Raw genomic sequence first — 27,641 nt, 5'->3', positions numbered from 1 at the left:
CAAATCTTTTGCACTTGGCTGCACACACTTTTCTGGGAGGTGCAAATACGCTTCGACCTCGGCTGCCAGATCACTAGATTCAACGGCCTCTGATTTTTCGCGTGGGCAGATGAGACATCTCCAACAATATAGAGTATTGAGGGTGTGTGGCTTTAGGTGAGGGACACAAGGATGAGGGTTGCAGAGACTTACCTAATGTCACTGACCACATATGAAATGTATGGCAGAGGTGGACTAGCATAGTCAAATACTACATACCAGTTCATTCATTGTGCATGGACTGGGGGTATCTAGAGGCGTAGCTTTGGCGGGTTGCGTAGAAAGAACCCGTGGAAGATTGGCAGGTGGTGTTTCCACTAGTTGACATGTACTGCTTAGGAGAACTGCAAAGTTGTTGTCCACCACCAAGAGGTGTTCTGCCCGAAGATAGACATTGTGATGGATACAGAGAGCAAAATATGCTGAGCTAGTGCTGAAAGTAGTATGGAGCATGTACCTGTTTCTGTACGTAGTACATTGAAGTCATGTTATCCATGCAGTCGAGCACCAGCATGCATCAGACTGTGGAGTAGAATGTTTTGAGGGCTAGAAAGATGACTGTCAGCACCAGGTAGCTGATGTGCCTTCCTTGATCAAAGGGGGTCCAGGTGCTTTGAAGAGTCATATTTCCTAGAAGCGCTCCCCACCCCCAGGTTGATCCATTAGTAGTAATGGTCACCAGAGGCAGAGGATCAACAAAATGCCTGCTTGGCTACAGTGCTGGTCTTCATCAACACTAGATCTTCCCATTGAATCTCCGCATGCAACAATTGACCGTCGAGGCATTGCTGAAGTAGATGCATGTGCAATCTGGCATGCAAAGCAATTGCTTTGCAGGATACCATCACACTTAAGAGTTTTATTACTGTTCTTACAGTTAGTGGATGAGTGGGGTGGAAAAGAGGCAGCAACTGTTGGGAGTACCATCGCCCTCTGTTGACAGGAGTATACCTTCCCTGCGACACCATTTAGTATCAACCCTAGAAAGAGTTGGACCCACGGAGGTTGACGATGGGACGTTTTGGCCAAACACTTTGTGAAGATCCTTTTGGCTAAGGAGACCCCGAAGAGTAGTACTGTGAATTGGAAACGCTGCCCACTTACCAAAAACTGTATGTGATTATATAATGAGCAGAGTGGATGAGAATGGGGAAATATGCGTCCTTAAGACCTAATGCGGTCATGAAGCCCCCCAAACGGAAGTTTGGAATTACATCCTTCAGTCATCTGCAAATGTTCCGAAAGGATGTAGTAATTGAGCGGCCTCAAGTCAAGTATAGAGTGGAGGGAGCGGTCTTTCTTAGGAACGAGAAAGTATTGTGAATAGACATGCTTTCACTATATGTGCAGTTGCACTGGGAGTATTGAACCCTTTTGGAGGCGCGCTGTAACCTCTTCTTGTAAGAGCATAAGGTAGTCTTGACTGAGGGCTTGATGGCGTGTTGGTATGTTGGGTGGGAAGGTATGGAATTCTAGACAGTAGACATGTTAGACGACTGCTAACAACCACTGATTTGTAGTGATTTCTATACAGTAAGGGTGCTGGATTCGTGGGGTGGAAATCGATAGTCTGTGCTTCAGTGCTTGGGAGCGGGGGATCCCTTAATTGAATCACCTCTTCTCCTTCCCTTACTGTTTCCTCTACAGCTGTCCTGCGAGTAACCCCAGCCTGTTTGGGACTAATTAAAGGCCTGCTCTTGATGCAGGTATGGCCATGTCTCCCATGCAGGTGTGGTTTTATTCCCACCTCTTGCCTGGTGCCTACAAAAGGAGGCTCTTTGTGTTGAGGATTATAGTGCACCCATTGACTTCTGTATCTCAGTGTTTTTCATTATCTTCTCATTCACCTGGGGACCAAAGGGATGTTCGCCATCCAGCTGGATGTTAAGGTGCTGTTCCAAGTCTAGTTTGAAATTGGAGATGTGAAGCCATGCAGGTCACCAGAATAGACTGTGGGAGGTAGTGTCTATTGAGCTTAAAGCGCACCATAGTCGTGCTGGAAATTGATTTTACCCTCTGCAACTAGTTCCTCACCCCTCTTTCTATAGGCCTCAGGAAAATGCTGTACACTAGCCACGATTTGTTTCTAATTGTACCAATCATCTCTTGAAAACAAATCTGCTGATTTGGCGATTAGCCACTGGTTAGCTGCACCTATGACACTTACCAGCAACTTTGGTATACTTACTCGACTTATCTGAAATAAGGGTGTGATGGGGAGGAATCCCCTGCTGCTTGAGCACATGCTCGCTTCCTTGTGGTATGTACTACAAGGGGAATCAGGTGGAGTTTGTCGCACAAGTTACTACTTGTGTAACGATATATCTGTAAGAGACATTAGTTAGTATTAGATTCCTTACCTTAGAATATCCCCAGGCGTCAGACTGGATCCGGAAATTTTTGCGTAGCAGTACCCTTGCGCGTCGGTAGGTGTCGTCTGCGGCTCCGCGTCCGTCGTCGTGGGCACCGTGATGACATCGTCGGAGTACTTAGACGCCGCCTCCGCGTGCTGACGTCAGTTCTTAGACACAGCTTTTCCGCGCCAGAAACGCAGAGCCATGTTAAAAACCAACACTGGTGCCATTGAAACTAGGGCCCTGAAAGGGGGTAACCCTAACCCTAGATATCAGTTCGCAGAACGGGGAGGATGGGTGGGTCGGTAAGGAATCTAATACTAACTAATGTCTCTTACAGATATATCGTTACACAAGTAGTAACTTGTGCATCTGAAAGAGACATGTTAGTATTAGATTCCTTACCTTAGAATAGATACCCCAGCAATACCAATCCCGGTGGTGGGTCTGCGAACCAACAATCACACCAGAAAGTCCTGGAGGACGGAACGGCAAAAGAAGCCATCCCTCCGGACTTGGCTGTCCAGGCAGTAGTGTCTTGCAAACATGTGCAGCGATGCCCACGTAGCTGCCTGACAGATGTCTTGTAAGGGCACCCCCCGGCCCAGGGCAGTTGTAGTCGCCGTGGCTCGGATGGAATGAGCCCGTAATCCAACAGGGGGCTCCTTTCTAGCCAAGGAGTAGCATGCCTGGATACACAAGATGATCCACCGGGAGATGGTCCGCTTGTGCACCGCCTTCCCCTTCCTAGCGCCCACGTAACCAACAAAGAGTTGGTCATCCACCCGGAACTGGCATGTGCGGTCCAAGTAAAATGAGAGCGCACGTTTTGGGTCCAGACGGTGGAGCCGCTCTTCCTCTTTAGAGGGATGCGGTGGCGGGAAGAAGGTTGGCAAGGTGATAGACTGCCCGATGTGGAAGGCCGTGACAACCTTGGACAGGAAAGAAGGCTTGGTACGCAACACCACTTTGTCCGGATGGACAGAAAGGAAAGGTGGAGTACAAGAAAGGGCCTGGAGCTCACTCACTCTCCTGGAAGAGGTGATGGCAACCAGGAAAGCAGTCTTCAAAGTAAGAAGGCGAAGAGGACAGTTGTGAAGTGATTTAAAGGGAGCGCACATCAGAAACGTAAGAACCAGGTTCAAGTCCCACTGAGGCATCACAAATGGAACAGGAGGGAATGTGTGAGTGATGCCCATTAGAAATCTATTTACAATAGGGGACTTGAACAAAGAAGGTTGATCAGGCAGCCTTAGAAAGGCTGAAAGGGCAGAAAGGTAGCCATTGATAGTGCCCAGAGCAGAGCCCTGCTGGGCAAGAGAAAGAAGGAAGAGAAGAACCTCAGAAAGAGGGGTAGTAAGAGGATCCACAGCCTTTGCTGTGCACCATGCCACAAATCTGTTCCACCTGCAGGCGTATACCGACTTTGTGGAGGGACGCCTGGCTGCCAGAATGACGTTACAGACTTCAGGAGGCAAGTCAAATGGCCTCAACTGTCGCCGCTCAATCTCCAAGCATGGAGGTGGAGACTGGACAGGTTCGGGTGGAGGACCGCCCCCTGCTGCTGCGACAGAAGGTCCTCCTGAAGAGGCAGACGAACCGGGGGATGGACTGACATACTGAGTAGCTCTGGATACCAGTACCTTCGAGCCCAGTCCGGAGCCACAAGGATGACCTGGGCCCGGTCGCGCTTGATCTTCTTCAGCACTCTGGGCAGAAGTGGTATAGGCGGAAAGGCGTACAGTAGACCGCAACTCCACTCGCGACGAAAATCGTCTCCGAGCGAGTGCCGCCTTGGAAATTCCAACGCGCAGAACTGATGACATTGCGCGTTCTCTTCGGTGGCGAATAGATCTAACCAAGGCTCTCCCCATTGCTGAAAGAGGCCTTGCGCCACGTCCGAGTTCAGACGCCATTCGTGATCCATCATGCACCGACGGCTGAGCTCGTCCGCCCTGTCGTTCAAAGAACCCGCCAGGTGTAGCCACCAGGGTCACGCCCTGGCGTTCCAGCCATTGCCAGAGGCACAGAGCCTCCTGGCAAAGGGTCCACGACCCCACCCCGCCCTGTTTGTTGCAGTACCACATGGCGGTGGTGTTGTCCGTGAACACCTGCACTACACTCCCCCGGACAGAGGGGAGGAATGCTTTCAGTGCTAGACGAATCGCCCGTAACTCCAACAGGTTGATGTGGAGCCGGGCCTCCCCCGGAGACCAGTGGCCTCTGATCTCCACCTTTCCCATGTGGCCTCCCCAGCCCTGGAGGGACGCATCCGTCACAACTACGTGCTCCGGTTGAGGAAGGGAGCGGGATCTGCCGCTGACCCAATCGCGGTCCGTGAGCCACCACTGCAGCTGTCTCGCAGTGCCCTCCGAGATCAGGACGTGGTCAGACAGGTTGCCCTGATGCTGGGCCCACTGAAACTTCAGGTCCCACTGCAGAGCCCGCATCCGCCACCTGGCATGATGCACCAGCAGGATGCAGGAGGCCATCAGCCCCAGAACCTGCTTGGTGTATCCCTAATCCGCCGCGGCTTGTGCCGTTTGAGCGGAGGGGTCAAACACCATCTTTTCTAGGCCCCTCACTCCCTCGATTTATCAGGGGTAGCGCTCTAGCATCAGCCCACACTGCTGCGGTCCCGCCCACTGTGACTACTTAACTCAGTGCACCGAGCGGACGTGCGCAGCGGCGTGCCGGTGGCGCGCCAAAGGCAAGCCCGTCTGCGCCCGTCCGCTCCCGGCTGACTCCAGACGCCAGGTACCCAGTTCTTTTCACCTAACTGTCTGGTGACCAACACCTTCCAACCAGCAATCCACTATGGGCATCATACGATACACTAATTTGGAGCTTCATGCCTTGAATACAGATAGTATTACCACCATAATACCCAAATATGCCTGTAATAATAGCAGGGGCATGGGAGCCAAAATATTAGCGGCAAATCAACTTCCTAGCACACCCGCTCCCCGACCGCAGACTAATCTGTATTGCAATGCGAGATCCATACCTAAGCACGCCTTAGAAATGTGGTCGCTTCTGAACTCCGATCACCCCGATGTATTATTTGTCACGGAGACATGGCTACAGGAGTCCTCCTTGCCCGACAATGCGATAGCCATTCCCCCCCCCCTATAAAATACATAGACTTGACCGCCTCGGAAAAAAGGGAGGCAGAACGGCCATAATTTATAAACCTGACATTAAGCTACACATTAACGACTCATACTTAGAAGTCTGGGGCGAAATGTGTATTGCTTCCATGACCATAGGAAACAGAGTCATGGAAGGTGGCCCTCATTTATAGACCCCCAGGAGCCAAAACGCACTTTGTGGAGAAATTAGTGGAAGCGATAGCGCCCTACGCCCTACCTACAGGGAACTTCCTCTTATTAGGGGATATTAACTATCATTTGGACCAAACTCTTGACCCCCACACTACAGATTTAATCACGAGCCTTGAGGCCTTACAGCTATGCCTACTTCCTACAGGTCCAACGCACACTGCCGGACATACACTAGATCTCATCTGCACCAACTCTCCAAAAGTAGAGATCAAGCAGATCGATCCTATCCTCTGGTCTGATCATTTGCTCATAAAATTCGATATTGCCGGCCCACAGGGTAAACACCGACCTACTACCCAAGTAAAACTAAGTAGGCCATGGAATAAGATCACCCGACTCCTTCGCTGCGCATTTCTCCCCTCCAGTTATCACTCAGGATACTGACCCTAATACAGCAGCCAAGGAGCTAGAATCCGCAATTGCCTCGGCATTAGATGTTATTGCCCCGGTGCGGGCCTCTAAGCCCCAACCAAAAACTCGCCCTGGTTTACATCGGATTTGGAGCTAGTTAAACACTCGGTCAGGGTAGTAGAAAGGAAATGGAGACAAACAAAAGATCCAAAAGACAGGGAACAATACAAAGTAGCACACAGGCAGTACATGAAAGGGATTGCCGAGGCTAAAAAAGTTTACCTCAGAATTAGGATAACACAGGCAGCTAACTCACAGAAAGAGCTGTATAGTATAGTTAAAGAATTTACCAACCCTTCTGCGAACCAACATCCACTCAATGAATCTAAAGAATGGGTGGACTCTGTGGCCCTGTACTTTCATGACAAAATCAATGAGATCAACAAGCTCTTTCCTCAGCAGCCCCCTATAAGTCAGGCCATAGGCTCACCGAATAACAACCGCAGGAACCACATCAATCGCTCTGTCACCCACCTTGCTCAGAAACAGAGGTTGAGCTAACCCTGCGAAAAATGAAGTCTGGAGCCCCGGGAGACCCTGCTTCTCCGCAAATTCTATCTAAAATAGCGCCTATCCTGATCCCTGCCATTACAAAAATTCTGAATCAGTCCCTGCTACACTCCTTGGTCCCATCTCATTGGAAGGAGGCAGTATTAAGACCCATTCTGAAAAAACCCTCGGCTGACCCCAAATCATTACCCAACTATCGACCCATTTCCCTTCTCCCCCTATTTGGAAAGGTCATGGAGTCCCTAATTAATAAACAACTCATTAGCCATCTGGAAACCAATAAGCTCCTGGACCCATCCCAGTCGGGTTTCAGGGCGTCGCATAGTACCGAAACAGCCCTGCTGGAAATCGTAGACAATATAAGAATGACTCTTGATTCCAGCCAGTCTGCCATACTTGTCCTCCTCGATCTATCTGCGGCCTTCGACACCATCTCACATCGCATTCTTTTAGAGCGTCTTGTTGAGGTTGGTGTCAAGGGCCCCGCATTATATTGGATAAAGAGCTATCTGACCAACAGGCGGTCCAAAGTCACAGTCGGAGCTCATGCCTCCGACTTCCATGACAATGACAAGGGTGTTCCCCAGGGGTCAATATTGAGCCCTACACTCTTTAATCTGTATGTGTCCCCCCTGGCAAGGGTCATCCGAGAGCACGGTTTTGGAACCGTGTCCTACGCAGATGACACCCAAATACTTGTCACTATAAACCATAACCCAGATGAAGTCAAACTAAGGTTTAAAGAGTGCATGGTATCTATCCATGACTGGATGACCCAGAACTTTTTAATGATGAATGCTGGTAAGACGGAGGTCTTGCTATTTGGAAAAGCCGATAAAATATGGTCAGACGACTGGTGGCCAATTTCTCTCGGCCCCTGCCCCTCGCCCAAACCCTCTGTCAGGAATCTTGGGGTAATTATCGATGATAAGCTCTCCATGGCTGACCACATAAGTAAAGTAGTGCAAACTGGTTTCGGCCTTATACGCAAGCTGAGGAAGATCTTTAAATGGATACCTCGCTCAGCCCGCATGCCTCTAGTACAAGGACTCATCATCAGCAGGATTGATTATGGAAATGCACTTCTGTCTTCAATAAATATCACTCTCCTGGCCCGCCTACAGGTCCTCCAGAACACCGCTGCTAGGCTGGTGCTGGATTTACCGGCCCGCACTCCATCTCTGCCGTGCCTAAAGTCCTTACACTGGCTTCCAGTACAAAAGCGTATTAAGTTCAAACTATGCTGCCTGGTCCATAAATCCATCAATGGACACGGTCCAGCATACCTGGAACGCAAGCTAAAAGCCCACAAACCAGCAAGAATGCTTAGATCTTCTGGCAAATCCCTTCTCACCATCCCGAGGGTGCGCACAGCCAGAAATGGTGACAGGGCATTCAGCAAGACCGCCCCTGAAACCTGGAATTCCCTTCCCCTCCAGATTAGGACAGAGTCCGATTACCTCAGGTTTCGTAGACTACTAAAGACGTGGCTGTTCAAGCCCTGCACGCCTGCTATGTGGGTATACAACTAGGAGCTCTTTTTTTCTTTTCTTCTGCAAGCGCTCTGAGACCTTCGGGTGATTTATGCGCTATACAAATGCAAATAAAGTAAAGTAAAGTAAAGTAAAGAAGCCGCAGCGTCAACCTGACCGAGACCCGGGATAACGGCTGAAAGATGGGAATCAGAGCCTGAATATCCCGGACCCGCTGTTCGGGTGGATAAACCCGAAACCGCGCCGAGTCGAGAACCGCTCCGATGAAAAGGAGCTTCTGAGAGGGGCACAGGTGTGACTTTGGCACATTGATGGAGAACCCCAGCCGGGGCAGGAGATCTGCCGTAGTCTGGAGGTGGCTGACGACTGTCTGGGACGAGCCCGCCTTCAACAACCAGTCGTCGAGGTAGGGGAAGACTGAAACCCCTAACCTGCGCAGGTGAGCTGCGACCACCACCATCACCTTTGTGAACACCCGTGGGGCGCTGGTAAGGCCGAAGGGGAGCACGGTATACTGAAAGTGCTCGTGGCCAACCGTGAACCGCAGGTAGCGCCGGTAGGACGGGGATGTGGAAATAAGCGTCCTGCAAGTCCAACGCTACCATCCAGTCTCCCCGGTCCAGGGCAGCTAGGACCTGAGCCAGTGTCAGCATCTTGAACTTCTCCTTCCGGAGGAAACCGTTGATGTTCCGTAGGTCCAAGATAGGGCGTAGGCCCCCTTTGCCCTTCTTGGGTACCAGAAAGTAGTGGGAGTAGCAACCACACCCTACTTCTGGCCCAGGAACGCGCTCGATGGCCCCCTTGGCCAAGAGGGCCGTTACTTCCTCCTGCAGAAGTCGCAAATGATCCCCTGATACACGGTGGTTCTGCGGTGGCATGGCTGGAGGAGTCGCCTCGAAGGGGAGGGAGTAGCCCCTTCGGACGATCTGCAGCACCCACCTGTCCGAAGTGACGGTGCGCCAGTGGGGGTGGTGATGGCGAACCCTGCCCCCCCACTGGCGTCACATGGGCCTGAAAGCACGGACTAGGAGGGTTTTGAGGCAGGTGCTGCGGGGGAAGGTGTGGACTGACCTCGCCGCTGTCCCCGACCGCCGGGACGGCGGTTCCCACGGCCGCCACCGCGTTGGGTATTACCCTGCGGAGCGTGGCTGGCAGCACGTGTGGGTACACCCCTCCCCCTCCGTGGCCACGAAGGGAATGAAAGGCAGCCGATTGCTGGCGCGGGGCCGAGAGGCCCAAGGACTTGGCCGTAGCCCTGGAGTCCTTAAAGAGCTCGAGCGCATGGTCTGCCTTGTCGCCAAAGAGGCGACGGCCATCGAACGGCATGTCCATCAAGGTGTTCTGGACATCGGCCGAAAAGTTGGCGGACCTCAACCAGGCGTGGCGTCTGACCGCCACCGTCGTTGCCATCGCTCTACCCAGTGAGTCGGTGGTATCCAGCCCACACCGTATGGAATATTTGGCTGCATCCCGGCCCTCCACAAGGGCTTGGCCGAGTTTGGCCCGTACCTCCAACGGACACTCTGGCAGCACTTCCGCAACTGTATCCCACAGAGAGTGGGTGTAGCGGCCCAAGAGGCATGCGGTGTTGGAAGACCGCAGTCCCAGACTAAGGGACGAGAAGATCTTCTTGCCGTACTGCTCGTACCTCTTGGATTCCCTGTCCGGCGGCGCCGACGGGAACGCGGTCTGGGAATTGGAGGCCTGGATGACCAGGCTCTCGGGGGTAGGGTGGGTGGACAGGAAACATGGGTCGCCCGGGGCGGGCTGTGGCGTCTGGCCATGTTCCTATCTACGGGCGAACCCGTAGCGGGCTTGGACCAAGTGCCCCGAAGAACGTCGGTCAAGGCCTCATTAAAGGGCAGCAGAGGCTCGGCCGAGCTTGACTGCGGTTTAAGGACCTCAGTGAGGAGATTAGTCCTCACGGTCGCGACGGGGAGCTTGGCAGCCCTCATCAACACCACACTGTAGTTTGCCCCCTCCTCCGAAGCCACGGTAGGAGGGGAGACAAAACCAGTGTCTGGAGAGGTGTCCAGGCCACTGGCCTCCCCAAGGTCTCCTGCCCAGTCCTCATGAGACTGACACTCTCGGGTCAGAGGGTCCTCAGACCCCTCCCAATCCTCTTCATCACCCATCTCCTGAAACTCAGGGTTCTCAACTAATGGGGCCTGCTCATAGAAGTGAAACTCCCCAAACGACATCTGGCGCGGCGCCCATCGGGGCCGTCCCGACGTCAGAACAGGAATGAAGGGGGCATCGGGGACGGCGCCGCCCGAGGACGGCGCCGGAGGCGAGACCTGATGGTCCGACGCCGGGGAGGTCGTAAGGTCCACCGGCGACGATCCAGATCCTGAAGAGGGTCTAGCGGCGTCCCGACGCCGAGACAACTGGACCCCGTGGCGCCGGGCCCGAAGGCGCCGGCGGCGTCAGGATAACGGGAACCTGCGGCGCCGGGCCCGAAGGCGCCGGCGGCGTCGGGGCCGAAGCACCCGACAGCGTCGGGGTCGAAACCCCCGACCCGCTAGGGGCCCCAGACGGGTCCGCTGGGCCCGAAGGCGCCGCGGAGTCCGTCGGAGGAGAGAGTTTCCTCATGGCCTTGAGGAAGCGCTCGATCTCCTCCTGCGTCGCGTTTAGCCCAGGGACCGGAGGGTGTGGAGCTGTACGCGGCGCCCGCGACTCCGACGGAGCCGCGTGGGTGGTGTCACCCGAACCCCCGGCCGCATCGTGCGAGCGTCGGGGGGAGTCCGCAGAGCGATGACGCCTCTTGGACTTCTTGTGCTTCTTACCTGACGACGACCTCGACCCGGAGGAGTGCGGCCTACTCTCGGAGCTGTGGTGGCTCTGAGCCCGCGACCTGTCCCTCGACCTCCCGTGGGACCGAGACCTCTCGCGGCACGGGACCGACTGCCGGAGTTCGAGTCGCCTGCAAGACCGCTCCCGCCTGGCTTTCGAAGAGAGGGCCCAACAGTCGGAGCAGGCCTTGTCGTCGTGATCGACGCCTAGACAAGTTAAACACAGGTGGTGAGGATCCGTGACCGACATCAGGCGGTCGCAATCCTCGCAGTGCTTAAAGCCGGGCATCCCTACGGCACCAATCGGAGTCGGAAAGACTTCGAGAAATGATCAAAAAGTTAGTCAAAAAGTGACTAGGTTACTGCTTTTTCCAGATCTGCGCTTGCTGGCGCGGAAAAAAGAAGAACTGACGTCAGCAAGCGGAGGCGGCGTCTAAGTACTCCGACGACGTCATCACGGCGCCCACGACGCCGACGACGGACGCAGAGCCGCAGACGACGCCTAACGACACGCAAGGGTACTGCTATGCAAAAATTTCCGGATCCAGTCTGACGCCTGGGGATATTCGAAGGTAAGGAATCTAATACTAACGTGTCTCTTTCAGATCTCCAATGTAGCAAGGGCCATTGGGAGGGGCCTTTAACTTCTTCAATACTTGAGGCATAGCTACCATGGCTCTAACTGAATCCTTAAGACAACCTGGAGCAATTTTGAGCATACCCTTGAGCACTGGTAGAAACTGAACAGGGCGGGCCTTCAGCCGTTGAGAGGGTTTCTACATAGAAACAATCATCATCTTGAATGATGTGCATCTCAACATTATGATTGCGAGCCACCCTATGCATCCTCTGTCAAACACAGTAGTATCATTGGTAGAATGGCTTGGTTGGATAAGGCTTCCAGTCTGGCTCATTTTGTGGGTAAAGCTGTAGGTATCCTACAGGTCATATCCAGGTCCTGCCCCAGAAGGCTCCTCAGATGGGTCTCCATCATAATGGCTTCCTGTGCAGAGAAGAGTGTACTGATCCCACTGGAGACACTAGAGAATATGAGCATGGCAAAGACGGCGGGGAAAAGTGCCTGGGTCTAGAAGGCATGGGAAGAGGGCTTATAGACTTGGATTTGTCGCTCTTTGGCACTGGATGCAGAAGCTCCTCGAAGGCTAGTCTCGGTTTATTGGTGGTAGGAGGCAAATTAAATCAAGACTTTCCCATCGGGCGGCTTTCTGGAAATCTTTCCAGTCTCTGGTTAGATAAAAGTTGCTTCTTTCTAGCATCCAGTTCTTCTGCTAGTTTTTCAAAAATAGGTGCCCCGGATCATTCTAAACTTGGCGTTGAGGGCCTAGAGTACTATTTGGCACAGATTTCAACCTTGAAGGTGGAGTATCAGCGGCCCTCCTGGCAAGGGTTTGGAGATTATGGGGGTGATCGAACCCTTTCTTTGGAAGCCTGCTTGACTTTGAAGCCTTATCTTGACCAGAGCCCACTGCATGCCAAATCTTTCTCTCGAGTGTTTGCTGCTTGATGCCCAGCTACCTCGGCAGTGGTGCTCTGCCTCATCACAAGGGTGTTTAGGTAGGTGGAACTTTGAAGTAGCACTCAGCACTGGAATGGTACTCATGACTGCACAATGGGCCCGATGTAGGTAAATCCCATTTACCGATTTTGAAATACCGAATCTTACCGATTCGGTATTTTAAAATCGGTAAATGGGATGTAGGTCCCAACATCTGGATTCGTTACCGAATCCTTAACAATTCATGAATTACCGATTGGGTAAATACCGAATCGGTAATGCCCATTCTTTCCTATGGGCTTTGAAGCCCATAGGAATGATTAGGCATTACCGATTCGGTATTTACCCAATCGGTATTTAAGGAATTCACAAGGGTGCAGGGGGTGTCACTTTGACACCCTCTAGCACCCCCAAAACGGCCATGTGTGCAATGTGGCACACAGACATGCCCTAAGGGCACGTCTGTCTGTCACATGGCACATGTGTACATGCACAGATGTGCATGTACACAGGAATCGGTTTTTTACCATGGATTTGTATTCCATGGTAAAATACCGATTCTGTAAGCCATGTGCTGCCGGAACATAGGCTACCTACATCACATTTTCGGTAATTTTACCGAATCGTTATCATTACCGAATTGGTAAATATTACCGACTCGGTAAATTTACCTATTCGGTAATGATAACGAATCGGTAAAATTACCGAAAATGTGCCCCTACATCTCCATGGCCCTTTACCGATCGGAAACGGCCGAAAATCGGTATTTTCGGCCGATTCCGATCGGTAAAGGGCTACCTACATCGGGCCCTTAGTGTTTTAATCTTCGGGCCCCCAGATGTCAATACCGAAAGTGTCCTCAAGTTTTTCTCCCTCTGAGGCACTTAAAGATGAGGTCCTTGGCTGGGCATCAACTGGTGCGTCGGTACTCCAGAAGACCCTTCCTCCTCTATCTCAACATTTAGAGGAGTCTTCACTGACGAGGTCAGGCGTCTCAATGGATGAGTATTGCTGCATCTTTAGGTGTTCCCAATGTGTTTCCCTTCAACACCTTTGTGTTGCTTTTCAGCACAAAGCAAGACAGGACTCATAAGAGGCCTTGTTGTGCTCAGAGAAGAGACAAAGGCCACATATGCCGTGGTGATCAGACCAAGGGTGCCAGACCATGCACTGTGGATAAAAACAGATGGGTCCACCACCCTACCTGCCAGCATTCGTCAAGCTATTTTACAGAAAATCAAGACCTTCTTTTGCCTCGATTTGATTGCTCGTGGCCAGTCAAGGGATTGATCAACCACATACAAATATTTCAACTAATTAGGGAAGACATGGAATGGGTCAAGAAGAAAGTCATTAAACTTCTACTCACACTAGAAAAGATGCACACACCCACCACCAAATGCACACATTTCGATGATCTCATTCCCTTCCACCTACTGAGAGATCCACCAATCCGTCACTATTTTAGGAACTAAAATGTTAATTCATCTCTCCAACAAGGAACCCTTTCAGAATGTCTAAAGATGACCCAAATATCTCCTCTACTAAAAAAGTGGGCACTGACCAGACAAACTTAAATTACTTCCAACTAGTATCCAGTCTTCCTTTCCTGGCTAAATTGATAGTAAAATGTGCCCACGATCAGCTATGCGAAAACAAATAATTTTGGTCTACTAGACCACCACCAATCAGGCTTCAGGCCTGGACACAATACTAAGGTCACCATTTAAAATATCCTAGATGATATACAAACATCACTAGACCAGAACAAATCCCGCCTACTAATACTTCTAGATTTATCAGTGGCGTTCGACATGGTCAGCCAAAAATGACAGATATACCCTTGACTCAGAATGGGCTTATCCGGAGCGGTTCTTAACTGGTTCACCTCCTTCTTGCAGAACGGACAACAAAGAGTAACAATCGGCACCGGCCTATCTGATGTAGCAAAAATTGACAGGGGTGTTCCACAATTCATCAACACTTCAATTTATACATGGAAGCACTCACCGAAATCCTTTAACAATCTAAAATCTCATGCCACATGTATGCTAATTATGCTAATGATACTCTGCTCTACATCAAACTCTCAACTCAAAAAGATATCTGGAGACTGGATGACACCCTGGGGAAAACACATGACTGGCTGGCACACAACCATCTAAAATAAAAACTGAAATCATTCTTTTCTTCCCACCCCTTAGATCCCTACAACCACAACCATGCTCTGTTCCCCTCAAATTACTAAACTGCACCCCAACTATCTGCGACTCCCTAAAATCACTAGGCATCACACAAGACTCAAACTTAACATGCAAGCTCACATTTAAGCAGCAACCAGAAGCGCCAACATACATATGCAACTTCCAAGAAAACAAAAAACATTCAGACAAACAGATGACCTCAAAACCACGGTTCAATCTTTAGTGCTCTCAAGACTCGACTATGGAACGTAACCACTATAGGTCAACCTAAAGCCAGCGTAGCCCCAATAAAAGTGACATAAAATGCAGCAGCAAGGCTTTTAACAGGCACAAGTCATTATGATTGCACTCAGGACCCTCAACTGGCTACCAGTTGAAGCTATGAGCGTCATGAAACCATTTGGTGACCGTGCGCGGCACAACATTTTTTAACATAACACCTAAAGGTTGCATGCATAACCCGCAAAGCTCTACACTACTAAGGTCCCAAATACATGGTGAATAGAATCAATCTATTTATCAGAAGGATTAAGGGATTCTAAAAGTGCCAAATCCCTCATACTAGAACCAGAGATTAAAAAAAAAGTAAAGCTCACACCCACACTTTCACTGGATCTACTCAAAAAATATGGATGGTCCTTCCACCCTTAACAAGAGCAATTACCTCACTTCGGCTTTTCAAAAAGGAAGTTAAAGCGGCACTACTTGAAAAAAGTGTGTCATAATAGAACTATTTTGAAACGGTTATTCACCCAATTATATATTGCATCCTATTGATTTTAGATGTAGCTCTTCGAATCCTATATTCAGAGGATCTTAAGTAACAAACAAGTTCCTTACCTTCGGTAACGATGTATCTGATAGAGGTACGAGTTACTTACCTTCGGTAGCGATGTATCGGGTAGAGACGTTGTCTAGCCGCAGATTCCTTAACTTAGAATATCCCCAGGCGTGGGACTGGATCTGGAAATATTTTGCAGCAGCACCACTGCGCGCCGGGGCCACACGACCCCGCCCTGACGTCGTCCGTGTACGTGACGTCAGCAATGTCATAAGTCCCTCCTGGCGCGCTGACGTCTGTTTTCTTCTGAGAAACTTTTCCACGGAACACAACACAGAGCCAATAAACAGAAACTGTGAAAGTATGGGAACAGTGTGCGAGAAATTAAACATTTGTGAATAAAGGAGGAGGATGGTGGAAAACACCATCTTAAAGTCAGAATAGACACTGCCTACAAATATAAGTGGAAGCTGTGAGAAAGAGCCCCGCAAGCTAAGCGGAGGCCCCTTCCCAAGTGCAACAAGGGAAGACATCTCAACAGACAGAAATAGACTGATAGTGCCATGTGAAACTGTGCCTTTCACTAAGAACGGAACACAGAAAGAACAACAGTCCACTGTAGGAAGAATGAGAAGACTGGCCTTTTCCCTCTAAAAACAGAGGTCGGAAACAGAGCACATCCGACCCTCAAAGAGGATGACCACGAGGAGACCAGGACCTCGAGGTAGTAGAGCAGACCGAAGAGAAGGTGACTGGCGAGGAAAACTAATCTCCTCGTGAATAAAAGGCACCATATAACAGAAAAGAAGCCCCTCAGAAGAGGTTAACTGTATATGAAAGCACCCAGGGGAGTGCAACAATCTGAACCCCCTTGAGATATAACCCAATGACAACTGAAGAGGCCAGCCGAGAACACCACTAGACAAGGTCCTCGCAGAACGGGGAGGCAGGGTGGGCGTTCAGGAATCTGCAGCTAGACAACGTCTCTACCAGATACATTCTTACAGAAGGTAAGTAACTCGTACATCTGATAGAGACATCTAGCCGAAGATTCCTTAACTTAGAATAGATACCACAGCCATACCCTAAAAGAGGGGCGGGTCTGCGACAGGACAACAGAAAGCACCAGGTATGTGATCTGTCAACAGCGTGACTGACAAAGCGGGAATATCTGCGACAGAATGGCCCAACAGCAACCCCAGCAGCTCGAAGAGCAGAAGTCACAAGATAGAAGATATCCAACAACATGCCGGAATGGCGCCACACCATTTCAGTGTAAAAATTACAGGTAAAAATGTATGATCCCCAGAAGAGAGAGGAAGGATCACTCTCCGCCAATTGGCGCCTGAGAGGTGCATTAACCCAAGCTTGGAAAGAACTTGAAGAGATGCAACCAGCGCCCAACAGACTAGGCTATAAAAGGAAGCCGAAAGGCCGGTGGCAAGAGCTCAAAGGCAAGTCAGAACCTGAACAACGCGCTGGGAACAGCCAGAAGGACAAGAAGCACGCCATTCACTAACCCACAACCCTCTGAAGCAGGTAGACGATGCCGCTGGCAACGGCAATAGAGACCTTAAAATAGCTTACACAGGAACAGAAGAGCGCCCGACCAAGCAGCATGAAGCCAGAGGGAGGCCCACAATATAGACTCACAGACAGCAATCAACGACCACTGCTATCAGAAGAACTGTCCTACAGGCGTAGCTGTAACAAGAGGAGGAAAGTCCGAAGGTGGAGGACAACAACACCAAGTCAACGAATGGTGGAAAGAGTCTCAGAATCCAAGACCAACACTCCAAAAGACACGGACAGTGTAGAACACCAAAAAGGGAGCATATGACAACTGGAAAATCACTCCAGGAGGTGGAAGCAGAGAGAAACATATGGTAACTTGCAACCCCCTAAAAAAGGGCTCCCCCACACATGGAGATTATTCCAAGCTTCGCAGCCACAACAAGAGGTGGCAATGTAGGAAGAGGAAACAAAGGCAACCGGTATGTAGACATAATGTATATGCCAGACCATACCCAACACCTGAAGAGCAGGCAGGAGCCGTTTGCAAAGAGGAGACTATGAAACCTTCAAAAGAGGTGGATAACTATGGCGAAAGCAGATGCACCAAGGAACAATTAGAACCCCGTACAACGGAACTTCAATCGGCGCATGGAGCCCATAACTCCAGGCCCAGGTGAGATAAGCACGGCTATATAATAGCGTACAAGTACCTCACACGGAGTATGTATACCCTGGACAACGGGGACATCTCTTAGGGCCATAAGCCAGGTCAATAGAATGCACCAACAAACCAAACCCATGAACAGAGTTTCGGGCCGTAAAGACATTAATGAACTGAGCTACCGGCTGAAAGCCACAAGCAGAGGACACAGCAACCTATGTGACACGACCACAGAAGGCCAACAGGCAACTGAAAGCAAAACGCATCAAGAGATGCTAATTAAAGTGTAAACACCCTTGCCACATAAAAAAAGAAGACATATGTCGCATTGCTCATGTTAACCACAGAGTACATCGAAAGGCTCACTCCCTATGTTAAACCCAAAACGCATCTAAAGGATGTGAAATGAAACCACAGAAGACTGGCCTAAAAGGACCTAAGTGGGAGGATGAAAGCCCACCATCAATTGGTGAACCGCTGACTCAGCGTGAGCATCAAAGAGCAAAACCCCATCAAAGGGTAAATCAACCAGACGTTCCCGGATATTTTCGGGGAAGACACTATCTCGCAGCCAAGCGTGACGCCTTAAGGCAACAGAACTCGCCATTGCTCGGCCCAAAGAATCAGCAGTATCCAAGGCTGAACGGATTGTGAATTCGGCCAGGTCGAGGCAATCCCGAATGGAGTGAAGGAGATGAGGACGAGCACCTTCGGAGGTGGCAGTAAGCAAAGACTCTGCAGAGTCCCACAGGGCAGAAGTAACCCGAGCCACAAGACACACAGTATTTAAGGACCGAAGGGCAGCACTAGTGGATGCAGAGACGTTCCTACCCAGGATTCAAGCCACCTGGACTCCCGAGAGGGAGTAAGCGTTAGAGGGAGCAGAGAAGGAAAGGCAGTCTGCAACACAAACCCCTGCGCATCAGGGTGCACAAAAAGACAGACCGGATCATGAGAAGCTGGGCGGTGGCAGTGCAGAACTGAATGTGCCACCGGATCACCCGAAGCAGGTCAGACCCAGGTACCCAAGAGGGCATCATAAAGGGATGCCTCAAAAGGCAAAAGCGGCTCCACATTGCCGGACCTCACGGTGGAGGACTTCCAGTAAGGGGTCCACCGACAAGGGGGTAAAGGGGTATTGCATATTGAAAATGTGGGTGGCCGAAGGGACCACTCTCAAAAAAGCCGCACCAGCCTTGGTAGCCCTCCGCTGAGGGGAAAACAACTTATCAGTAGGGGAAGTTTGTAGGCTGACCCTCCCAAGACACTGAAAGTGCGCCCAATGCCCCACGGGGAGGCGAACAGCCTGCCGGATCTGGGAGCTCCTGAGGAGTCTCCACAAATTCCAAGGGGAGCACTGATAGCACTAGCTCTGGCGACATCGGAAGGGAAAGTGGCGCAGAACCCTGTCCAGAGGCCTCCATAGAAGAATCCAGAACTCAGCGCCGACACGGCGTCGAACCTACACGTGTCGGCGCCAATTGTGCCTCGTCAAACGCCGACTCGGCAGCCTCCGGCGCCTAAACGATGAAAAGCTCCCCCTCAGAGGCAATTTTAGGGCTCCGCCTCATTCCGAGCAGGCTACGATTCTGGAGAAAGGAGCGGAGGCGGAGCAGAAGAGGCAAGCCAGGACGGCGTCAACCCCAGCTCCGGACGGGCGGCCACCTGCCCGGAGGGGTGGGGGGTGCTGAAGTCAGGTCTATGAGCACGGGCAACCACCTGCGGCGCCACAGGGAGCCCCGCAGGGCTATGCTGTGCGGCAGAGGCGCCATGGGACAAAGAGGGGAACCCAGGTGGGCCGCACCCTAACAACCCCACGTGGAGCGTAGAGGGGGACCCAGCCGGGCCGCGCCCTAACGACACCACATCTCCGACGTTCCTGGGGGGTAAGTGCTCAATCAGCGCTGGGGGAGAAACCGCCGGCGACCCCACAAGAAGCAAAGGTCCAGAGGACGCCCCAGGAACGAGAGAGGATCCAAGAGAGGCCTGCAAGGCCGTAGCATAGGCCTTCATTTGGGCCAGAGTCACCGCCACAACCGGGAAGGCCGGATAGAAGGGGGGGGGGGGCAACTGTCAGGAATGCACATCCAGAAAGGTCCGGGAACCAGAGCCCCTGACCACAGAAAAAGGTGAGGTCGATAACCTAGGCGACAAGCGCCTTGATTTACCAAGTGGAGAACGACGGCGCCGGACCCCATTGGGCGATTGACGGTGGACTGGACAGTAGAGGGATCTGCAGTCGACGACGAGGTCGTGGGGGCGAGACGACTCTGACCGGGACAACCGTGCCGAAAGAAGCTTCATAGGGCGCTCCCGCCGAGACTTTGGTTTCAGACGTTGGCAGGCTTCACAGTCTGTGGAGTAATGGTGCTCGCCCAGACACCACATACAAATAAGATGCGGGTCTGTCGCGAACATTTGCCGCAAACCAGAATTACAAGATTTGAAGCCCAAAGGCATAACACACTGTTCCCGACACGAAGCGTCGAAAATGAGGCCTGAAAACAGGCCAGAGGAGCTCACTCTGGATCCGCGTTGCATGCGGAAAAGAAGGAAACTGACGCCGGGAGGAACTTATATGACCTCGTTGACATCACGTACGCGGACGACGTCAGGGTGGGGTCGTTTGGCGCTGTCCCCTGGCACGCAGAGGTGCTGCTGCAAAATATTTCCGGATCCAGTCTCACTCCTGGGGATATTATAAGTTAAGGAATCTGCGGCTAGATGTCTCTGCCAGATACATATGTTAGTTGTAGATTCCCCAGGCGTAGGTATGGATCCAGAGATTTTTCCTTCAGCAATACCCCTGGGCGTTTGTAGTTGGCATCAGTCTACTCCGCGCCCGGAGTTGTGGTCGCCAGTCTGATGTTGCTGAGCCTACTAAGACACCACCGCAGAGCCCTGACGTCAGTTCTGACACGATTTTTCACGCCAGAAGCGCAGAGCTGTGAAAGACACGGACCACTGTTGTGCTACAACTAGGCCCCCTTAAGAGAGTCCCTAGCCCAAGAAATCAGTCCACAGAGCGGGGAGGATGGGTGGATGTGAAATCAACCAAAGCCGCCTACCTACGCACAAGGGTATTGCTGAAGGAAAAATCTCTGGATCCAGACTGATGCCAGGGGGAAATTCTAAGGTAAGGAATCTACAACTAACAGTATCAGAGATTTGCTTTTACTGTACAGCAACTTTCATCAGCTCGCCCTTTGTATAGCGCTCTGACACTGTGATGGTCATGCTTGCACTTTATAAAACACAATAAATAAATTGTTCTCTGATCGTCGTGTTGAGATTAAAGAACATCCAGATGCGACAGCCAAAAACACCTCTTTGAAGGAAAACAACTTATAATGTCCTAGGCCAACCCTAGATGGCAGGAGAAAGCACAGCATGCGTCTCTACAGCTACAATACACCCATTACCTACCATAAAGATGCTCTAAGGGGTGAATGTGCAATTTACAAGTACAAGGTTTATATTATATATCACACTGACTGACCATTAGCAATAGATAAGTAAAAAAACACGTTTTTTCAGCATTACCTATAGTGACAGTACCATTTTTGCAGAACAAGGTTCACATTGACATGAAGCTCTGCAGTTCCAGTTACGGGAATAAAATAGTTAAATACCAAGTATGATCACATCAGCTTCAAACGTTGCTGCAAACTTTAATCCTGATAGAAAAGGTGTATATTTGTTTTGCCAAGGAATACCACGAAAATTGTTACTCTGGTCCAAAACTAAAAATGTTAAAATAATAGATTTAAACTCTAATGACTGAATGAGTATCGAATTAGCGGTTATTCTGCACTTACTGTAACAATGCTTCTGGTGAACTTATTTTATGGTGCATCATGGGAACAGTTTCTACGGTTCCATGCATTCCATTCCATTACAAGAGAAAGCCTGGCTACTCACTTGGAATACTTGAGGGAGTCTAATCCTGGTTTTGTATGATCCGATCTTCTGAAAATTAGTGCCAGTTTTGGAAGCGGAGCAAAATTTTAACATCACTTAACTTACCACACACATGATGTAAGAGAGGATGGCTCCCGATGAACCAATCAAAGCGCCAACAATGGTCAGCAAATTGTTGTTAAGCAGAAAGCCCTCTGCACAAAGAGCCCATCCAGAGTAACTGTTCAATACAGTGATAACTACAGGCATGTCCGCTCCACCGATGGCAGCAGTTAAAGTCACACCCTGAGGAAAAAGAAATTGTCATTAATGGGACTGAATACTTACATATACACGTTATAAAGGAAACTGATTTGTAATTAATGCAAAACTGACACACATCAGAAAAAATTGAATACATTTCACTATCTGCTCAAACATTGTGTGTGTAAATGTTCCAAGGTTTGCAAATGCCTTGACAATGTTCGTGGTGATAATAGCCTTTTTGGGTATGGGAGGACAAAAAATTCTAGACAGTGCTGCTAGGACATCCCTGCCATTGTTGCAGTCAAGATCTTTTATTTTACGGAGAGAGGGAAAGAGAGAGAGGAAAGAGTGAGTCTCTCTCGTTGTAGACATTATTTATTGCAGCCAACAGACGCGTTTCGGCGATTAGTGCCTTTCTCAATGTTGATTCAATAACGGTCAATGTTGATTCAATAACGGTTTAGTCAATTTCACATCCATTTTCTTTAAGCTCAGTGCTTTGCTCGTATTGGATGATTCATCTGAGGCACTGAGGAAGGACAGCAGTATTGCCATGAGTCGGACGCTCTCACCGGCACCATCTCCGTGTCCATTAACCACTATATCACAACATAGCAATGGTGCACGAACCCATGCGCATTCATCATTAATGGTTAAAGATCGGAGTTGCTGCGACTGGGGTGCTCTGCTCCTCAGTGAGTCTTTACTTTTAAACAGACCATTTACATTTGTAACAACCCTTTAAGGGACAAAAGAGTCTTTCAATATGAAACACGTACTTGTGTTCACTCGTTTCTCCTAGCAGTGCTTTGCAGTCAGTATTCCCTTACCACCCTCGTTTGCACTGCCCAACATCCACTGTGGTCTTGCTGCCTCTGTGCGAGTCCTATTCCCACCCATGCATAAACAAGCTCTGTAACCGCACTGTCCATTAAAGCACACAAAAAGTGGCAAGGTACGTGTGACCCCCAGCGTGCTGTTCTTAGCTATTTACTGAATTACTTCACGTTTCTATCCTTTCAAAATCCTTCCTCGTCTCGGTTAAATGTGCCTTTCTGCCTCTATAACCCTTCCCTGCAGGGGGCAGACCAGCCACAAGGCTGCTCATCTACAAAGTAATCTCTCCCATTGCTTGTGACTTTTCTCTTTAATTTTCGGCAACATGGCAAAGCTTTAATCAGTATTAAAATACACGTTTGCGTTCGCATAGTATCCGTATTTTTAAACAGCTGAGAAATGGTGATGCCAGTATGTTATGAGTATAGTAGCCCAGCAGGGAAACGTGGGTATTTCCAACCTATTCTTGAATTGCCAGTGCTTGTAAATGAGCAGCGTAAAAGTACCAAGTCAAGTCAAGTCAGAATTTATATAGCGCACTACATACCCGTAGGGTCTCAAGGCGCTTGAGGAAGGGGGGGGGGTTTACTTATCGAATATCCATGTTTTAAGTTGTTTTCTGAAGGCTAGGTGGTTTTGAGTAAGGCGGAGGTGGATGGGAAGGGAATTCCAGGTCTTGGCCGCTAAGTAGGAGAAGGATCTTCCTCCCATGGTGGCTTTGTGGATGCGCGGAAGAGCGGCGAGCGCTTGGTTGGACGAACGCAGCTGGCGGGTGGGGGTGTAAAAGGAAAGGCGCGTGTTGAGACAATCAGGTCCAAGTTCGTATAGGGCTTTGTGTGCGTGGGTGAGGAGACGGAACGTTATTCTCTTGTTGACGGGGAGCCAGTGAAGGTCTTTCAGGTGAGCGGAAATGTGGTCTGTGCGGGGGATGTCTAGTATGAGTCTGGCTGAAGCATTTTGGATGCGTTGGAGTTTTTTCTGTAGTTTCGCGGTGGAACCGGAGTAAAGGGTATTTCCGTAGTCCAGACGGCTAGTAACCAGTGCGTGGGTGACCGTTTTTCTTGTTTCGGTGGGGATCCAGTGAAATGTTTTTTTGAGCATGCGTAGGATGTTGAAGCATGAAGATGAGACGGCGTTGACTTATCTGGTCATCGAGAGTGAGGAGTCCAGGATGATGCCCAGGTTCCGTGCGTGGTCCGTCGGTATGGGGGCTTTTCCTAGGGTCGTTGGCCACCAAGAGTCGTCCCAGGCGGAAGGGGATGAGCCTAAGATGAGGACTTCCGTTTTGTCTGAGTTCAGTTTCAGAAGGCTGTGCTTCATCCACTCGGCTACTTCTTTCATCCCTTCGTGTAGGTTGGTTTTGGCGGTTGTTGGGTCTTTGGTGAGTGAGAGGATCAGTTGAGTGTCATCAGCGTAGGAGATGATGTTGAGGTCGTGTTGACGTGCGATGGTTGCGAGGGGCCTCATGTAGATGTTGAAGAGGGTGGGGCTGAGTGAAGATCCTTGCGGGACGCCGCAGATGACATCGGTGGCCTCTGACTTAAAAGGGGGGAGGCGGACTCTCTGAGTTCTTCCAGCGAGGAACGAAATGATCCAGTCCAATGCTTTTCCTTGAATTCCGATGTTTCTGAGTCGTTGTATCAGGGTGCTATGGCAGACTGTGTCGAAGGCTGCGGAGAGGTCAAGGAGGATAAGGGCGACTGTGTCTCCATTGTCCAGTAGTGTTCGAATGTCGTCTGTTGCTGCGATGAGGGTATTGAGAATATTGCATCTCAACTCCTAAATCCCACTGAAAGCCACGCAGAAATGTCCCTACTGTCATCTAAAACTAGAACAATTCTTAAGCAGGGTCGGTATTTTCAGATACATGTATTGCAATCATGCCGAGAAGCATCTGCACTCGTATACTATCAGTTCAGTATTGCAACAGTGCCGCAAAATGCTTTTAGAAACTGATTGACAAATACTGATACTCATCACTGCACATGGTCGATATTATCATATAAACAACATTGTAACCTGGAACCGAAGTGCCATTACTTACCATTGCAACTTGTCTGAAAATGGAGACCTGCTTGTTTTATTGTCGTCTTTCTTTATTCTCTCCATTTAGTTCTCAACATCCCCTTCACCCCACCCCTGTAGCGACTACGGAAACGCCCTCTACGCCAGAACCACAGCCAAGCTACAGAAAAGACTCCAGCGCATCCAGAACGCCTCCGCTCGACTCATCCTGGATGTCCCCCGACGCTGCCACATCTCCAGCCACCTGTGGAACCTTCACTGGCTCCCCGTCAACAAGAGGATCACGTTCCGGCTCCTCACCCACGCACACAAGTCTCTCCACGACCTGGGCCCCAAGTACCTCAACGACCGCATGACCTTCTACACGCCCACCCGCCAGCTACGGTCCACCAGCCTCGCCCTCGCCGCCGTACCACGCATCCGAAGAGCCACCGCCGGAGGAAGATCCTTCTCTTACCTGGCTGCCAAGACATGGAACTCCCTCCCCATCCACCTTCGGCTGACCCAGGACCATCTCGCCTTCAGGAGACAACTCAAGACCTGGCTGTTCGAGCAGTAGCATACCCCTTCCCCTAAGCGCCTTGAGACCCTCCCGGGTGAGTAGTGTGCTATACAAATGGTATGATTGATTGATTGATTGCCTGCACCCGCCTAGCCCTCCTGCTTGCCCTGTGCCCAGCAACTGCTACAGAATTTCTCTGCTATGGAATCTCAGCGGAAGCTGGAAACGCGCAATAAGCATTAAAGACGTTTGAAAAATCCTATCTTTTAGTGAATGTTTCCGAGGCCTGGAGACACACAAGGTAGAAGCTGACAAATTAACTAATTTTGTTTGTGATTTACTGCCATGCATAACACACAGGCCTCGCTAGACACACTGCTAGCTGTATGATGGGTAACATTATAATGCATCGGAAATGTATGTTACTATTGAATGGTTGTTCATTTCCCTTAATCAAGGCAACGAATAGTTGTTGTGTTTTTCTAAATGGTTGTGTTCTGTCAATATAGTACATCAACGCCCTTTTAACGTCCAAGGCATGGAGCATTCTTTCCGCTACTGTCTCTGGATTTGGAAAGAATGCGGGCAGTTCAATTGACTGATTGACGTGAAATTGTGACACCACCTTTGGAAGGAACTTGGGGTTAGTGCGGAGCACCACCCTGTTGGAATGAACCTGAATAAATGGCTCTTGTATCGTGAGCGCCTGTAGCTCACTAACACGTCTGAGAGACGTGATGGCAATGAGGAAAGCCACTTTCCATGTCAGGAATTGAATCTCACATGAATGTAGAGGCTCAAAGGGTGGACCCATCAACCTAGTGAGGACCACGTTGAGATTCCAAACTGGAGCGGGTGGGGTTCTGGGAGGAATGACCCGCTTCAGCCCTTCGAGAAAAGCTTTAATGGCAGGCACCCTGAAAACAGAGAGGTGCTGCCTGTTCTGAAGATAAGCTGCTATGGCTGACAAGTGTATTCGAATGGAAGCGTACGCTAGATTGCATTTGTAAAGATGTAACAAGTAGCAAATGATGTTTGGAATGGATGCATCTAGCGGATTTATGTCATGCTCTGTACAGTAGATGACAAAACGCTTCCATTTCGCTGCATAGCAAGCTCGGGTAGTGGGTTTTCTTGCCTCTCTGATGATGTCCATACATTCAGGAGGCAGATTAAGGTAGCCAAACTCTAGGACTTCAGGAGCCAGATCGCCAGATTGAGCTGTTGCGGGTCTGGATGCTGAATGTCGCCATGGTTCTGCGTCAAGAGCCTGGGTAAAGTCCACATTTGTAAAGCGCACAATCACCCGTAAGGGTCTCTAGGCGCTGGGGGCCGTCGGGAAGATTAAGCGAGCTATTGCCCAGAGTCACATGGTGCTGAACTAACCTGCCGCCGGAGCCGGGGATCGAACCGTGGTCCCCAGATTCCAGCGTCAGTCGCCCTGGCCGCGGCGCCACACCTCTCCCCTGGGTGTGAGGTGCAGCTTTTGATGCGGTACCACGGAGAGTTCTAGAAACGTGGTGTACCATGGTTGGCGTGCCCACGTTGGAGCAACCAGGATGAGCGTCATCGAGTGTTGCTTTAGCTTTCTTGCCACCAGCGGAATGAGAGGTGCTGGGGGAAAAGCGTACGCAAATCTGCCTGACCAGTTCATCCATATCGCATTGCCTTGCGACTGTGGGTGAGGGAACCTGGCGGCAAAGCTTTGGCATTTTGCGTTTTCCCTTGTGGCAAACAGGTCTATCTCCGGATGACCCCACTGCTGGAAGTACGGGCGGAGTACAGATGGATGTATCTCCCACTCGTGCATTTGATGGCTGTACCTGCTGAGCAGATCCGCCATCTGGTTGTCCTTGCCCGGAAGGTGTTCCGCCATGAGGAAGATGTTCCTCTGAATGGCCCACTTCCACATGCTCTGAGCCAGATGAGACAGCTGTGGAGAGTGCGTACCCCCCTGCTGCTGGATGTAGTACATGGCCATCATGTTGTCCGTCCGGATCAGCACGACCTTGTTGCACAAATGTACTTTGAAGGACTTTAACGCCATAAAGATCGCCATCAACTCCAGGCAGTTGATGTGCATCTTCCTTTGCTGTGTCGTCCATAGTCCCTGCACCGTGTAGTGGAGCACATGAGCCCCCCAACCCTGGAGAGAGGCGTCCGTCGTGAGGATGATCTGTGGTACAGGCTCTTGGAACGGTCGGCCCTTGCAAAGGTTGTGTGGAGTCCACCAATGCAGAGAGTTGTATGCCCGACCGGTGACCAACACTAGGTCCTTCAACTGTCCATGAGCCTGTGTTCACTGATGTGCTAGACATTCCTGGAGCGGACGCATATGCAGTCTCGCGTGCGGGACTATGAAGATGCAGGAGGCCATCATGCCTATCAACTGCATGAACACCCTCGCTGGGAGTGAGTGTTGGGGTCTGAACCTCTGGATTAGCGACTGGATGTTGTCGATCCTCGCCGGGTTTGGCTGTGCTGTGGCAG

General features: G+C 50.5%; 1 protein-coding gene across 1 annotated transcript in view; it reads right to left on the bottom strand.

Annotated features, from left to right (window-relative positions):
• NNT (nicotinamide nucleotide transhydrogenase) overlaps positions 1-27,641 on the bottom strand; it is a 480,843-nt gene that overhangs the window by 98,505 nt on the left and 354,697 nt on the right. Inside the window, exon 17 of the mRNA XM_078675042.1 lies at positions 21,647-21,826. Within this exon, the coding sequence (XP_078531168.1) occupies positions 21,647-21,826 (180 nt within the window). The remainder of the gene's footprint in view (positions 1-21,646; positions 21,827-27,641) is intronic.

The sequence above is a fragment of the Lissotriton helveticus genome, chromosome 2_1, assembly GCF_964261635.1.
Source record: "Lissotriton helveticus chromosome 2_1, aLisHel1.1, whole genome shotgun sequence".
NCBI lineage: Eukaryota > Metazoa > Chordata > Amphibia > Caudata > Salamandridae > Lissotriton > Lissotriton helveticus.
This window is presented reverse-complemented; position numbering and strand designations above follow the sequence as displayed.